This window comes from Somniosus microcephalus, chromosome 21, assembly GCF_052327205.1.
Source record: "Somniosus microcephalus isolate GS21.2 chromosome 21, FLI_Smic_1.0, whole genome shotgun sequence".
Lineage (NCBI taxonomy): Eukaryota > Metazoa > Chordata > Chondrichthyes > Squaliformes > Somniosidae > Somniosus > Somniosus microcephalus.
The window spans coordinates 75,055,218-75,071,035 of NC_141007.1; the positions used below are offsets into that span (position 1 = coordinate 75,055,218).

General features: G+C 51.3%; 1 protein-coding gene across 1 annotated transcript in view; it reads right to left on the reverse strand.

Annotated features, from left to right (window-relative positions):
* Positions 1-15,818, reverse strand: part of stxbp4 (syntaxin binding protein 4) — a 234,426-nt gene that overhangs the window by 140,966 nt on the left and 77,642 nt on the right. The window contains exons 11-13 of the mRNA XM_085964116.1: positions 10,956-11,052; positions 5,211-5,335; positions 968-1,057 (exon numbers count right to left, since the gene is read on the reverse strand). Of these exons, the coding sequence (XP_085820242.1) occupies positions 968-1,057; positions 5,211-5,335; positions 10,956-11,052 (312 nt within the window). The remainder of the gene's footprint in view (positions 1-967; positions 1,058-5,210; positions 5,336-10,955; positions 11,053-15,818) is intronic.

Sequence of the window (15,818 nt, forward strand, 5' to 3'; positions counted from 1 at the left end):
CATGGCAGGTGGAATTTAACACAGAGAAGTGTGAAGTGATATATTTTGGTAGGAAGAATGAGGAGAGGCAATATAAACTAAAGGGAACAATTCTAAAGGGGGTGCAGGAACAGAGAGACCCGGGGGTGAACGTACACAAATCATTGAAGGTGGCCGGACAAGGTGAGAAGGCTGTTAAAAAGCACACGGGATCCTTAGCTTTATTAATGGAGGAATAAAGCACAAAAGCAAGGAGGTTATGGTAAACCTTTATAAAACACTGGTTAGGCCTCAGCTGGAGTATTGGGTTCAATTCTGGGCACCGCACTTTAGGAAGGATGTCAAGGCCTTGGAGAAGGTGCAGAGGAGATTTACTGGAATGGTTCCAGGGATGAGGGAATTCAGTTACGTGGAGAGACTGGAGAAGCTGGGGTTGTTCTCCTTAGATCAGAGAAGGTTAAGAGGAGATTTGATAGGAGTTCAAAATCATAAATTGCTTTGATACAGTGAATAAGGAGAAATTATTTCCAGTGGCAGAAGGGTCAGTAATCAGAGGACACAGATTTCAGCTGATGGGCAAAAGGTGACTTGAGGAAACATTTTCTTTTGACGCAGCGAGTTGTTGTGATCTGGAATGCGTTGCCTGAAAGGGCGGCGGAAGCAGATTCAAAGGTGATAGTCAAAAGGTGAATTGAATAAACACGTGAAGGGAGGGGCTGTGGGGAAAGAGCAGGGGGGAGTGGGACTAATTGTTCGCTCTACCAAAGAGCCGGCACAGGCACGGTGGGCCGAATGGCCTCCTGCTGTGCTGTATCATTCTATGATTCTGTGAATCCTTGTCAATGGACCCCCTTTTAAAATAAAAACAGGGTTATTAAAATGGATCACAATTGGTGGTAAGTGATTTTTAAACATGAGCTGTTGGAGATTGGCGCTCTCCCGCAGGAGGACGTGATCGTCATTCCAAGCTGCAGTGACCTTCTCTCACCTTCACTTTCTTCAGCTCTTTTAATGCTTCACTCCTCTCTCGGGCAATTCTTTCTAAGTCCTCTGTATCCACTGAACTGGAAGGTGCAATCTGCAAAATTAACAGGGTATTCAGTCTTGGCAGCAGGGAGCTTTTCACTAACACATAACACACGAAGCCATTTCAGATTTGAATTCTGTTGATGAAACAACCCAAACAAAAGCAGCATGGGGCAGGGAAACTGGGTAGCTGGACATTGGCCGCTCAGTTCTGGGCCCTGGGACTGCATGAAGCCTGAAGAGATGGACGCAACTCTCTGCAATCTGCTTGCTGTAAAGTGTGTCCTTTGCGATGGTGCGGGGCGTCTCAACTGAATTCCGAGTGGGACAAATAGCTGGCATGGAATTGTCGATCTCATGCAGAGGTATCACAAGGGTGGCTGGTGTGAGAAATGGAAAGGTCACACTGGCGCAGTTGGAGTGGCTGTTCCTAGGTGTGAGTTATTGTGCAGGTTGAGCAGAGTTCAAGGAGCTTGTTGGGCATCTGACCGGTGAATGCACTCGACAGAACAGTGTAGCAGGAGCTTCAGTACATATTCTGAAATGACCTATAGGCTGGAATCTAATCGAGGGGTTCGGGGGGTTTATATATAGAATAACAGATCCCCGGGAGTGAGTTACAGGCTGGAATCTAATCGAGGGGTTCGGGGGGGTTTATATATAGAATAACAGATACCCGGGAGTGAGTTACAGGCTGGAATCTAATCCATGGGTTCGGGGGGTTTATATAAATAACAGATCCCCGGGAGTGAGTTACAGGCTGGAATCTAATCAAGGGGTTCGGGGGGGGTTTATATATAGAATAACGGATACCCGGGAGCGAGTTACAGGCTGGAATCTAATCGAGGGGTTCGGGGAGTTTATTTATATATAGAATAACAGATACCCAGGACTGAGTTACAGGCTGGAATCTAATCGAGGGGTTCGGGGGGTTTATATATAGAATAACAGATACCCGGGAGTGAGTTACAGGCTGGAATCTAATCGAGGGGTTCAGGGGGAATTTATATATAGAATAACAGATACCCGGGAGTGGGTTACAGGCTGGAATCTAATTGCAGAGCTTAGGGGTTTAAATTTTTTTTCCATTTTTATTAGAACGATAGAATCCCGATGTAAAAAGGCAATTTTTCTAATTGTCCCTCTGCAATCTTCACAACTAGAACTATCGATTCGCATCCAATTTCACATCTGCTTAAAGAAAGACAGGAAATGCCCAGTCACGCTCACGGGTGGTCTCGCTCACGGGCGGTCTCGCTCTCGGGCGGTCTCGCTCACGGGCGGTCTCGCTCACGGGCGGTCTCGCTCTCGGGCGGTCTCGCTCATGGGCGGTCTCGCTCACGGGCGGTCTCTCTCTCGGGCGGTCTCACTCGCGGGCGGTCTCACTCGCGGGCGGTCTCACTCACGGGCGGTCTCACTCTCGGGTGGTCTCACTCACGGGAAGCCTCACTCACGGGTGGTCTCACTCACGGGCGGTCTCACTCATGGGCGGTCTCACTCTCGGGCGGTCTCACTCACGGGTGGTCTCACTCACGGGTGGTCTCACTCACGGGCGGTCTCACTCACGGGTGGTCTCACTCACGGGCGGTCTCACTCTCGGGTGGTCTCACTCACGGGTGGTCTCACTCACGGGTGGTCTCACTCACGGGCGGTCTCACTCTCGGGAAGCCTCACTCACGGGCGGTCTCACTCACGGGCGGTCTCACTCTCGGGAAGCCTCACTCTCGGGTGGTCTCACTCTCGGGCGGTCTCACTCACGGGTGGTCTCACTCACGGGTGGTCTCACTCACGGGCGGTCTCACTCACGGGCGGTCTCACTCTCGGGTGGTCTCACTCACGGGTGGTCTCACTCTCGGGTGGTCTCACTCACGGGCGGTCTCACTCACGGGCGGTCTCACTCTCGGGTGGTCTCACTCACGGGTGGTCTCACTCACGGGTGGTCTCACTCACGGGAGGCCTCACTCTCGGGTGGTCTCACTCATGGGCGGTCTCACTCTCGGGTGGTCTCACTCACGGGTGGTCTCACTCTCGGGTGGTCTCACTCACGGGTGGTCTCACTCACGGGTGGTCTCACTCTCGGGTGGTCTCTCTCACGGGTGGTCTCACTCTCGGGTGGTCTCTCTCACGGGTGGTCTCACTCTCGGGTGGTCTCTCTCACGGGTGGTCTCACTCACGGGCGGTCTCACTCTCGGGTGGTCTCACTCGCGGGAAGCCTCACTCTCGGGTGGTCTCTCTCACGGGTGGTCTCACTCTCGGGTGGTCTCTCTCACGGGTGGTCTCACTCTCGGGTGGTCTCTCTCACGGGTGGTCTCACTCTCGGGTGGTCTCTCTCACGGGTGGTCTCACTCTCGGGTGGTCTCTCTCATGGGTGGTCTCACTCTCGGGTGGTCTCTCTCACGGGTGGTCTCTCTCACGGGTGGTCTCACTCTCGGGTGGTCTCTCTCACGGGTGGTCTCACTCTCGGGTGGTCTCACTCACGGGTGGTCTCACTCACGGGTGGTCTCACTCTCGGGTGGTCTCTCTCACGGGTGGTCTCACTCTCGGGTGGTCTCTCTCACGGGTGGTCTCACTCACGGGTGGTCTCACTCACGGGTGGTCTCACTCTCGGGTGGTCTCACTCACGGGAAGCCACACTCTCGGGTGGTCTCACTCATGGGCGGTCTCACTCACGGGTGGTCTCACTCTCGGGTGGTCTCACTCACGGGTGGTCTCACTCTCGGGTGGTCTCACTCTCGGGTGGTCTCACTCACGGGTGGTCTCACTCACGGGTGGTCTCACTCTCGGGTGGTCTCTCTCACGGGTGGTCTCACTCTCGGGTGGTCTCACTCACGGGTGGTCTCACTCACGGGTGGTCTCACTCACGGGTGGTCTCACTCTCGGGTGGTCTCTCTCACGGGTGGTCTCACTCACGGGTGGTCTCACTCACGGGTGGTCTCACTCTCGGGTGGTCTCACTCACGGGTGGTCTCACTCACGGGCGGTCTCACTCACGGGAAGCCTCACTCACGGGTGGTCTCACTCACGGGTGGTCTCACTCACGGGCGGTCTCACTCACGGGTGGTCTCACTCTCGGGTGGTCTCTCTCACGGGTGGTCTCACTCACGGGTGGTCTCACTCACGGGCGGTCTCACTCACGGGCGGTCTCACTCACGGGAAGCCTCACTCACGGGTGGTCTCACTCACGGGAAGCCTCACTCACGGGTGGTCTCACTCACGGGTGGTCTCACTCACGGGTGGTCTCACTCACGGGCGGTCTCACTCTCGGGTGGTCTCACTCACGGGTGGTCTCACTCACGGGTGGTCTCACTCACGGGTGGTCTCACTCACGGGTGGTCTCTCTCACGGGTGGTCTCACTCACGGGTGGTCTCTCTCACGGGTGGTCTCACTCTCGGGTGGTCTCACTCTCGGGTGGTCTCACTCACGGGTGGTCTCACTCACGGGAAGCCTCACTCTCGGGCGGTCTCACTCACGGGTGGTCTCACTCTCGGGTGGTCTCACTCACGGGTGGTCTCACTCTCGGGTGGTCTCACTCTCGGGTGGTCTCACTCACGGGTGGTCTCACTCACGGACGGTCTCACTCACGGGTGGTCTCACTCACGGGTGGTCTCACTCACGGGTGGTCTCTCTCACGGGTGGTCTCACTCACGGGTGGTCTCTCTCACGGGTGGTCTCACTCACGGGTGGTCTCACTCACGGGTGGTCTCACTCACGGGTGGTCTCTCTCACGGGTGGTCTCACTCACGGGTGGTCTCTCTCACGGGTGGTCTCACTCACGGGTGGTCTCACTCACGGGAGGCCTCACTCTCGGGTGGTCTCACTCACGGGTGGTCTCACTCACGGGCGGTCTCACTCACGGGTGGTCTCACTCACGGGTGGTCTCACTCACGGGTGGTCTCACTCACGGGTGGTCTCACTCACAGGAAGCCTCACTCACGGGTGGTCTCACTCACGGGTGGTCTCACTCACGGGTGGTCTCACTCACGGGTGGTCTCACTCACAGGAAGCCTCACTCTCGGGTGGTCTCACTCACGGGAAGCCTCACTCTCGGGTGGTCTCACTCACGGGCGGTCTCACTCACGGGTGGTCTCACTCACGGGAAGCCTCACTCGCGGGTGGTCTCTCTCACAGCTAGCTCTATTTTTTGCAGCTACACTGGAATCTGAGAAATGGGAGCAGTGGGTCTGTGCTGCCAGTGGGAACCTCACCTGTGTGAAATGTGTTGTCTCAAGGAGATTGGTCACTTCGTTGGAAGGAAACATCACTGCTCCTGGGCCTGAACCAGCTTCGTCCAGCTGTAGTCGGAACAAGTCTCTGGCAGCCTGTACGAAGTCTGTGGGGGGGAGTGAATTAGTGACGTGTGAGCAGAGGCTGGTGAAGGGAACACACATCGGGTGGGGTCTTGCTGGAAATATGAGGCTGTCTTTACGACGTACAACGTTATTAATGCGTAAACCAGCCAGCAAGTTCAGGGGATTAAGAGATACGCCGTGAACCTCCGGAATTTGCTGGTCGATTTACGGCACATCGCACAAACGGCCTCCCTGTTATTTTTAACATTACAAAATATTATTGGAATAAGCAACTTTACCAGGAACGACACAGAGAATCATAGAGGTTACAGCACAAAAAGGCCATGTGGCTCATGGCACCTGTGCCAGCTATCTGAAAGTGTTATCCACTTCGCCCCACTCACCTGTCCTTTCCCCGCACTCTTAATTTTTTCCCCAAATATTTTTCCACTTCCATTATTGAGCCGTTATAGATTCTGACTCCACCACTGTTTCTAGTAGAGCATTCCATGCCCGCAAGTTAAATTTATTCCGCCAATAACTCTTCTCATTTTAAACACCTCGATTAGATCTCCTTCATATATATTTCAAACACCACATTACATAGAATTTACAGCACAGAAACAGGCCATTCGGCCCGACTGGTCCGTGCCGGTGTTGCTGCTCCACACGAGCCTCCTCCTACCCCTCTTCATCTCACCCCATCAACATATCATAGAAACATAGAAGATAGAAGCAGGAGTAGGCCATTCGGCCTCTCGAGCCCGTTCCGCCATTTAGGAGCTCACGGCTGATCATCTAAATTCAGTCCCCTGTCCTTCTATTCCTTTCTCCCTCAGGTATTTGCCTAGCTTTCACTTAAATGTATCGATACTATTCGCCTCAGCCACTCCCTGTGGTAGCGAGTTCCACATTCTCACCACTCTCTGGGGAAAGAGGTTTCACTGAATTCCCGATTAGATTTAATAATGCTTATCTTATATTTATGATCTGCTGATTTCCAGAATGGCAGGATTTGTCTTCACAAATCCCGCACGAGGACCATCGAGCTCAGCCATATCTGTATAGGGCGGTGTCGATGGAGACCAGGTGCTGCCCCATCTGGAGGGGACTAAACTGAAGGGCCATGACTTCGCACGCAGTCACAACTCACTTACACTCACCCTGTAATGGTTCAACAGATACAGATTGGCCAACCCCAACAAGAACTTCCAAGTCAGCTAAAGCATGCGTTAGACATCTAACCCGTGCTGTCCGTGCCCTGGGAGTGTTTGATGGGACAGTGTAGAGGGAGCTTTACTCTGTATCTAACCCGTGCTGTACCTGCCCTGGGAGTGTTTGATGGGACAGTGTAGAGGGAGCTTTACTCTGTATCTAACCCGTGCTGTACCTGCCCTGGGAGTGTTTGATGGGACAGTGTAGAGGGAGCTTTACTCTGTATCTAACCCGTGCTGCACCTGCCCTGGGAGTGTTTGATGGGACAGTGTAGAGGGAGCTTTACTCTGTATCTAACCTGTGCTGTACCTGCCCTGGGAGTGTTTGATGGGACAGTGTAAAGGGAGCTTTACTCTGTATCTAACCCATGCTGTGCCTGCCCTGGGAGTGTTTGATGGGACAGTGTAGAGGGAGCTTTACTCTGTATCTAACCTGTACTGTACCTGCCCTGGGAGTGTTTGATGTGACAGTGTAGAGGGAGCTTTACTCTGTATCTAACCCGTGCTGTACCTGCCCTGGGAGTGTTTGATGGGACAGTGTAGAGGGAGCTTTACTCTGTATCTAACCCGTGCTGTACCTGCCCTGGGAGTGTTTGATGTGACAGTGTAGAGGGAGATTGCTCTCTATCTAACCCGTGCTGTACCTGCCCTGGGAGTGTTTGATGGGACAGTGTAGAGGGAGCTTTACTCTGTATCTAACCTGTGTTGTACCTGCCCTGGGAGTGTTTGATGGGACAATGTAGAGGGAGCTTTACTTTGTATCTAACCCGTGCTGTACCTGCCCTGGGAGTGTTTGATGGGACAGTGTAGAGGGAGCTTTACTCTGTATCTAACCCGTGCTGTACCTGCCCTGGGAGTGTTTGATGGGTCAGTGTAGGGGGAGCTTTACTCTGTATCGAACCCGTGCTGTACCTGCCCTGGGAGTGTTTGATGGGACAGTGTAGAGGGAGCTTTACTCTGTATCTAACCCATGCTGTACCTGCCCTGGGAGTGTTTGATGGGTCAGTGTAGAGGGAGCTTTACTCTGTATCTAACCCGTGCTGTACCTGCCCTGGGAGTGTTTGATGGGACAGTGTAGAGGGAGCTTTACTCTGTATCTAACCCGTGCTGTACCTGCCCTGGGAGTGTTTGATGGGACAGTGTAGAGGGAGCTTTACTCTGTATCTAACCCGTGCTGTACCTGCCCTGGGAGTGTTTGATGGGACAGTGTAGAGGGAGCTTTACTCTGTATCGAACCCGTGCTGTACCTGCCCTGGGAGTGTTTGATGGGACAGTGTAGAGGGAGCTTTACTCTGTATTTACCCCGTGCTGTACCTGCCCTGGGAGTGTTAGATGGGATGGAGGAGGTCATAGAGATAGCAGGGGAAGACGAAGCCATGGAGGGATTTGAAAACAAGGTTGAGAATTTTAAAGTCAAGTTGTTGCCGGACCGGGAGCAATTACACCAGAAATCGGAGCTCAAAAACAAATAAGCGTTTTTGAATTCGAGCTGCCCTCGTTACTTGTGCAGAAGTGACGCAGTCACAGAAGACAAGTGTGGAGGCAATCTCACACGTTTCTGGGTGACTGGGCACCAACCTTACTCTTCCAGTCACTGTGGGGAGCCTCCTCTCCTCCTCGCTGCCTGGTTGCCAGCCCCCAGTCAAGACACACAATGACCACTGATTACAATTTTACCTCGCATTGAAAGAAGCAAGCCACATCGAACAATGCAGCCCACGGGGAACACTCCACGAAAAAACTTTCGGTTTTCAAAGCTTTTCGAATTTCGGAATTGCGGCTAAGGGATCGTGCACCTGTATTACATCTAGTTCCCTCGTCCAGATCATTTATATATATTGTGAATAGCTGGGGTCCAAGGACCGATCCCTGGAGAGACTAGAGAAGCTGGGATTGTTCTCCTTCGAGCAGAGGCATAGACCAGTTGGGCCGAACAGTCTGTTTCTGGGCTGCAGATTCTATGTAGAAGGTTATGGGGAGATTGAATAGAGGTGTTCAAAATTATGAAGAGTTTTGTGAATGTGCAATGTGCTCTTGAATGGAACCAGGGACTTCAGTTACGTGGAGAGACTGGAGAAACTGTGATTGTTCTCCTTAGAGCAGAGAAGGTTTAGGGGAGATTTAATAGAGGTGTTCAAAATCATTCAAGTTTGCAGACGACACAAAGCTGGGTGGGCGTGTGTGCTGTGAGGAGGATGCCGAGAAACTCCAGTATGATTTGGACAGGTTGGGTGATTGGGCAGAAGCATGGCAGATGCAATATAACGTGGATAAATGCGAGGTTATCCACTTTGGTGTCAAAAACAGGAAGGCAGATTATTATCTGAATGGCAATAGATTGGGAGAAGGGGAAGTGCAACGAGACCTGGGTGTCCTTGTGCACCAGTCGCTGAAGGTAAGCATGCAGGTGCAGCAGGCGGTTAAGAAGGCAAATGGTATGTTGACCTTCGTAGCGAGAGGGTTTGAGTACAGGAACAAGGATGTCTTGCTGCAGTTGTACAGGGCCTTGGTGAGACCACATCTTGAGTATTGTGTGCAGTTTTGGTCGCCTTATCTGAGGAAGGATGTTCTTGCCATGGAAGGAGTGCAGCGAAGATTCACCAGACTGATACCTGGGGTGGCAGGAATGACGTATGAGGAGAGATTGGGTCGATTGGGCTTATACTCGCTGGAGTTTAGAAGAATGAGAGGGGATCTCATTGATACTTATAAAATTCTAACAGGAGCAGACAGACTAGATGCGGGAAGGATGTTCCCGATGGTCAGGGAGTCCAGAACCAGGGGCCACAGTCTAAGGATAAGGGGTAAACCATTTAAGACAGAGATGAGGAGGAATTTCTTCACCCAGAGAGTGGTGAACCTGTGGAATTCTCTGCCACAGAAGGCAGTAGAGGCCAATTCATTAAATATATTCAAGAAGGAGTTAGATATATTTCTTAAGGCTAAAGGGATCAAGGGATATGGAGAGAAGGCAGGGACAGGGTACTGAATTTGGATGATCAGCCATGATCTCATTGAATGGCCTGCTCCTGCTCCTATCTTCTATGTTTCTATGAAGGGTTTTGATAGAGTAAATAAGGAGAAACTGTTTCTAGTGGCAGGAGGGTTGGTAACCAGGGGACACAGATTGAAGATAATCGGAAAAAGAACCAGAACACGAGGGTAATTTTTTTTCCGCAGCGAGTTGTTGTGATCTGGAATGCGCTGCCTGAAAGGGCAGAGGAAGCAGATTCAATAGTAACTTTCAAAAGGAAATTGGATCTATACTTGAAGAGGAAAAATCTGTAGGGCTCTGGGGAAAGAGCAGGGGAGTGGGACTAACGGGATAGCTCTTTCAAAGAGCCGGCACAGGCACGATGGGCTGAATGGTCTCCTTCTGTGCTTTATGATTCTATAACGTTTGCTGTATCTGTAATGAAAAGTGGTCTAGAGCGAGATATGGAGAGGTATCACACCTTCCATTTTACAAAAATATCTAAGTCGGACCAGAAACTGATAAAAGAGGGACATTGTCCACAGAGGACCTCTCAGTGAGGACCACCTCCAGGAACCTTAAAAAAAATCAACTTACTTTTCTGCAGCTTAACTTGAATTCCTTCAAATGTATCGCCAGTCACTCCTGTATTGGCAGGAGGACAGGGAGAAGGCCCGATCCCAGAGCTTTGCCAATGACCCCTCTCCTCCCTTCCCCCCACGCCCCCTCCTTGGCTGCGAGGTACCACCCAGCCAGGAAACCACCATGATCATTTTAGGGAGGGAGTCTCTCCATTAAGGTCACTTGTGAAGAGGGCCCCTATAAGGAATAAACACCCCATTGAATTGGGCTCATTATCCAGGGGCAGGAACCTGTCCCCCAGGCACTGAGGTGGAGGTTCCAGCCCTACAACCCTCCGAGGTCTCTGCGCTCCTCCAATTCTGGCCTCTTGTGCGTCCTGATTATAATCGCTCCACCATTGGCGGCCGTGCCTTCTGTTACCTCGGCTCTAAGCTCTGGAATTCCCTCCTTAAACCTCTCCACCTCTCTACCTCTCTTTCCTCCTTTAAGATGCTCCTTAAAACTTTTTGTCAAATTTTGTCTGATAACGCGCCTGTGAAGTGCCTTGGGACATTTATAACTATGTTAAAGGCGCTATATAAATGCAAGTTGCTGCTGTGAAGTTTTTCCATCTCAGCAGCGGTGTCAGCAAGAGGCGCGGAGCGAGCTTACTGCGTTTCTTCTGTGCGGGAGAGGGTGGAAAGGTGGTCAACAGCTCAGCCCAGGTTCTGCTCTCTCTCTCCAATCAAACCAATTAAGGGGAAACGGGCCAGAGACTGGGTTCACTGCCTGACTGTCAATGACTGATGTGTGGTTATGGGGTGGGGTGGTGGGTAGAAATGCATCTCAGACTGCGAGCTGGAGGGGAGGAGGAGGAGCTGGGGGAAAGGCTTGGTCAAGAGGAACACTGACCTCCATAGGCCACTGTTCCCTTGGAGTCCACCTGAAGCTGGTGCCGGAGGGTTTGCTGCTGCTCCTCAGTCGGTTCGATCCCGAGATATCCCAGTGCCTGGAAAGGAAGGACGGAACAGATCAGATTCCAAACTTGGAAGGCAGGAGTACAAATGTAACAAGTCTCAGGCCCCACATCTTTTCATCACCAATAGTCCTGCTCTCTGCTGCGCCCCTCCCTAAACTCCTCTTCCTCCCAAAACCCATCTCTTTTAACAAAGCTTTCTGTCACCCGCCAACCTCCCCCTTCCTAACAGTGCCTTGGGATGTTGCTTTGGGTTAAGGGCGCAGTATAAATTGGTGGCTGTTGGAGGCAGTGGCTACACATTAGGCAGTGGGTATTTATGAAAAAGAATTGATGTGTCAACTAGCTCTTTTTTAAAAAAATGATGGGCCAGAACTTCGGGTCCCCACGGGTGAGTACGCGCTGGGTACTCACGCATAGGCCCAATGAAAGTGCCGGTTTCGTGCATGCACTGCGCTTGCGCGGGAAAGCGGAATTTCCGTTCCATTAAAGGAAGGGGTTCAGAGGTTGAACGCGTGCGCCGAAGAGGCAGCGCGTACGCCTGGAACTTCCGGTTTTTTTTTTTACAGGTTTCTCCGGGAGGGTAAGTCTCCAGCAGCTGGGCTTTTAAAAAGCAGTCGCAAGGCCTGCTTTTAACAAGGTAAGTGGTGAATTAAGTAAAATAAAAACATTTTTTCCACAGGTTTATTATTTTTAAATACTTTAAAGAAAGGTAAGTTTATTTTTAGTCCCGTTAAAAACTAATTAATTTTTTCAAAAATTTAAATTGTTTAAAATAGTTATTTTATGTAATTTATAGTTATTTTAAAAATGTGATGTTTTTATTAAATTTATTTGAAGTTTTAGTTATGTTTTGGGGCCGAACTCTATCCTGTCAAATCCATGAATGGGCATTCCCTGCTCCGATTGGCTCCCCATGGCCCACGTGATCCCAGGGGACGCTTCGAACTAACTGCGCCCCTGGGATATGCAAGCACTGCGCGCTGGCAGTTGGAGCAGGCCCAGGATCGGAATCCCACGCGAACCCACAGCTCAACGGCCGGCGCGCTAGGTAAGTGCAGGTCGGGGGCTTGCACCCGCGGGTAGCCTCCGACCCGAATTTCTGGCCCTATACTTCTCTGGAAACTAGACGAGTTGTAGACAGCCTCTTGGGAGGAAGGCGAATGGCACAATTTCTTACATCTTAAAGGCCATATATAAAGAAAGAACAAACATAAATTTATACAACACCTTTCACGACCTTGGGTCGTCCCAAAGCTCTTTACAGCCAATGAAGTACTTTTGAAGTGTAGTCACTGTTGTAATGTCGGGAAACGTTATATCAGAGCACGTTGCATATTCTTATGAAATCCAGTGTCTCGTTAGTGTTATCGCAGTGCTCTTTCAGATAGCAGTGGTTTCCCTTGTTTTGTTTGGGGAGGACGGGGGACGGGGAGAAAAGAAGCAAGCTGCAGCCTCCCGACTGACTCTTACTTCTCAGTGGACCTGTGAAGATAGCGGAGAGGCTCCAGCATTAAGGATCTGCACCACCTTTACCAGAGGTGTATTGAGAGATAATCCGCAGTGGATTACTGAGAGATTTCTATGCGCCGTACGACCGTGAATTGATGATCAGCCGGCGCACCCCATTGCTCGGTATCACAGAGCGAGAGGGCACCTGCCCAAGCCTCGACTCTACCCGGCTCCCAATTTGAGTGGCGATGCCTGGGGAGGAGAACACAAGACAGCACGGAGTGAGGAAGGGCCCTCGCACTCTTTCTTTCCACACCTGTTGTCTCCCCTATTCTGGCATCTGCTTCATTCATATTCCCTCCTGAGGGAAGTGTTCTGGAGTGTTGGCCTGGAGCAATCACTGAAGTTCTAGAATGGCCCAGATGATCTGACAACGTTCTGACTGGTGAGTAAAATGAAAGACTTGCATTTCTATAGCGCCTTTCACGACCTCAGGCTGTCTCAAAGCGCTTTACAGCCAATGAAGTACATTTTTTGAAGTGGAGTCACTGTGGTAATGTCGGAAACACAGCAGCCAATTTGCGCAGAGCAAGCTCCCACAAACAGCAATGTGATAATGACCAGATAATCTGTTTTAGTGACGTTGATTGAGGGATAAATATTGGCCCCAGGACACCGGGAGAACTCCCCCTGCTCTTCTTCGAAATAGTGCCATGGGATCTTTCACGTCCACCTGAGGGCAGACAGGGCCTCGGTTTAACATCTCATCCGAAAGACGGCACCTCCGACCGCGCAGCACTCCCTCAGCACTGCACTGGAGTGTCAGCCTAGATTTTGTGTCTCAAGTCCCTGGAGTGGGACTTGAACCCACAACCTTCTGCCTCAGGTGAGGGTGCGACCCACTGAGCCACAGCTGGCACTGTAGAGGTGGTCTTTAGGGTAGGTGGTACCTGGACTCCTATTGGTGTGTGGGTAGGTGGTCTTTAGGGTAGGCAGTATCTAGACTCCTATTGGTGTGTGGGTAGGTGGTCTTTAGGGTAGGCGGTCTTTAGGGTAGGCAGTATCTAGACTCCTATTGGTGTGTGGGTAGGTGGTCTTTAGGGTAGGTGGTACCTGGACTCCTATTGGTGTGTGGGTAGGTGGTCTTTAGGGTAGGCAGTACCTAGACTCCTATTGGTGTGTGGGTAGGTGGTCTTTAGGGTAGGCAGTATCTAGACTCCTATTGGTGTGTGGGTAGGTGGTCTTTAGGGTAGGTGGTACCTAGACTCCTATTGGTGTGTGGGTAGGTGGTCTTTAGGGTAGGCGGTCTTTAGGGTAGGCAGTATCTAGACTCCTATTGGTGTGTGGGTAGGTGGTCTTTAGGGTAGGTGGTACCTAGACTCCTATTGGTGTGAGGGTAGGTGGTCTTTAGGGTAGGCAGTATCTAGACTCCTATTGGTGTGTGGGTAGGTGGTCTTTAGGGTAGGTGGTACCTAGACTCCTATTGGTGTGTGGGTAGGTGGTCTTTAGGGTAGGCGGTCTTTAGGGTAGGCAGTATCTAGACTCCTATTGGTGTGTGGGTAGGTGGTCTTTAGGGTAGGTGGTACCTAGACTCCTATTGGTGTGAGGGTAGGTGGTCTTTAGGGTAGGTGGTACCTAGACTCCTATTGGTGTGTGGGTAGGTGGTCTTTAGGGTAGGCGGTCTTTAGGGTAGGCAGTACCTAGACTCCTCCCTGTTGGTGGATTCACCATTGGGAAAGGGGCTATTTCCTTTTAGTGGATTTAGGATGGATCCACCAGAGAGGGAGCAGCATTAGGTAGAAATCTATTCACGCCTCCAGGCTTGCCAAAATCAAGCAGACTTCACCCGGCAATGAAAGAAGTACCAAATTCAAGCAGTCGAGAGAATGCCGGGGTTTCTCCGGGCAGGCCAGCACACAGCAAGTACCGGCCTCGGTTATTTGAGGAGTGAAATGCTATGTACAGACCTTCAGCTGACTCGGGGCAGAGCTGATATCAGGTAACACGTTTCCCATCCCGCTGTCTGTCCCACTGCCAGGATTCCTCAGCAGTGCGCACTGTGAATGAGGGGTGTGCCTGTGACTGAAAAAACTGAAGGAGATTTTACTTCCATTACCAATATAATGCTAGCCTGGCCACGTAAATTGAGTGACAATTATCCCTCATTAGCCAAGTTAAAAGGCCCAAACCGCCCAGAAATGTTCCTGTAACATCAGATGTGGAGTGAAGCACATTGCCCTTTCTGCCCTGAAAATATGTAGCAAAGGATTGAATTTCTTTGCCACCTAGCAATACAACCCAGTAATATTCACAACCTGTATTCATGCACCAGCAGATCTTCCATGGTTCGAGTCACGGGCCAGAAACGATTAATCTCTTCCTGTAGCTGCCTGCTCCCCTCGTACTCTCTCAATCTCTCTCGTCCTTATTGTGGTTTCTGCCTCCAGTTCCTCTTCTAACTCTTACACCATCAGGCTTTCTTTCTCTTTTTCCCCTCGCTCCGCAGCGTCTTGCAAAAAATCCAGACTGACACTGACTGACACTCCCAGTGCAGTGCTGAGGGGGTGCTGCACAGTCAGAGGTGCCGTCTTTCAGATGAGACGTTAAACCCAGGCCCTGTCTGCCCTCTCAGGTGGATGTAAAAGATCCCACGGCGCTATTTCGAAGAAGAGCAGGGGGGAGTTCTCCCCGGTGCCCTGGAGCCAATATTTATCCCCCAACCAACATAGCAAAAACAGATGATCTGGTCATCATCACATTGCTGTTTGTGGGATCTTGCTTTGCGCAAATTGGCTGCCGCGTTTCCTACATTACAACAGCGACGACACTTCAAAAAGTACTTCATTGGCTGTAAAGGGCATTGGGACGTCCTGAGGTCGTGAAAGGCGCTATATAAATGCAAGTTCTTCCTTTTTTTCCAATATTTCTGTACCGCCCTCAGTCAGATTCCTTTACTGAAGTACTCTATCTCTTACCTTTTATAAAGCTCGGGGGTGGCGGAGGTTTAAGAACCTATAGCAGCAAACATGTACCGGGTCGGAGCCAGGATTCCAGGGTGAGGTGGGGGAAGGATGTCCAAGAGTTGCTGAAATGGCCCTGGGTGAGAGAGCAGCTGGTGGGTCTGGGGTAGGGAACACATGCTAAGCCTCTGCACAGCCAGCGTTCTCACGCCGACTCCACTTCTCCCCTGTTGAGGGATGAAAATCAGCAGCGTTCCTGTCTCTGCCCCTCAACACCACTCCCAGCTCCACTTCTGAACAGTGAGAAGCTGGGAACTGTGGAGGAGTAGAGGGAATTCGGGGTTCATGTACAGAAACCACTAAATATAGTGGGAATGTACCTCAACT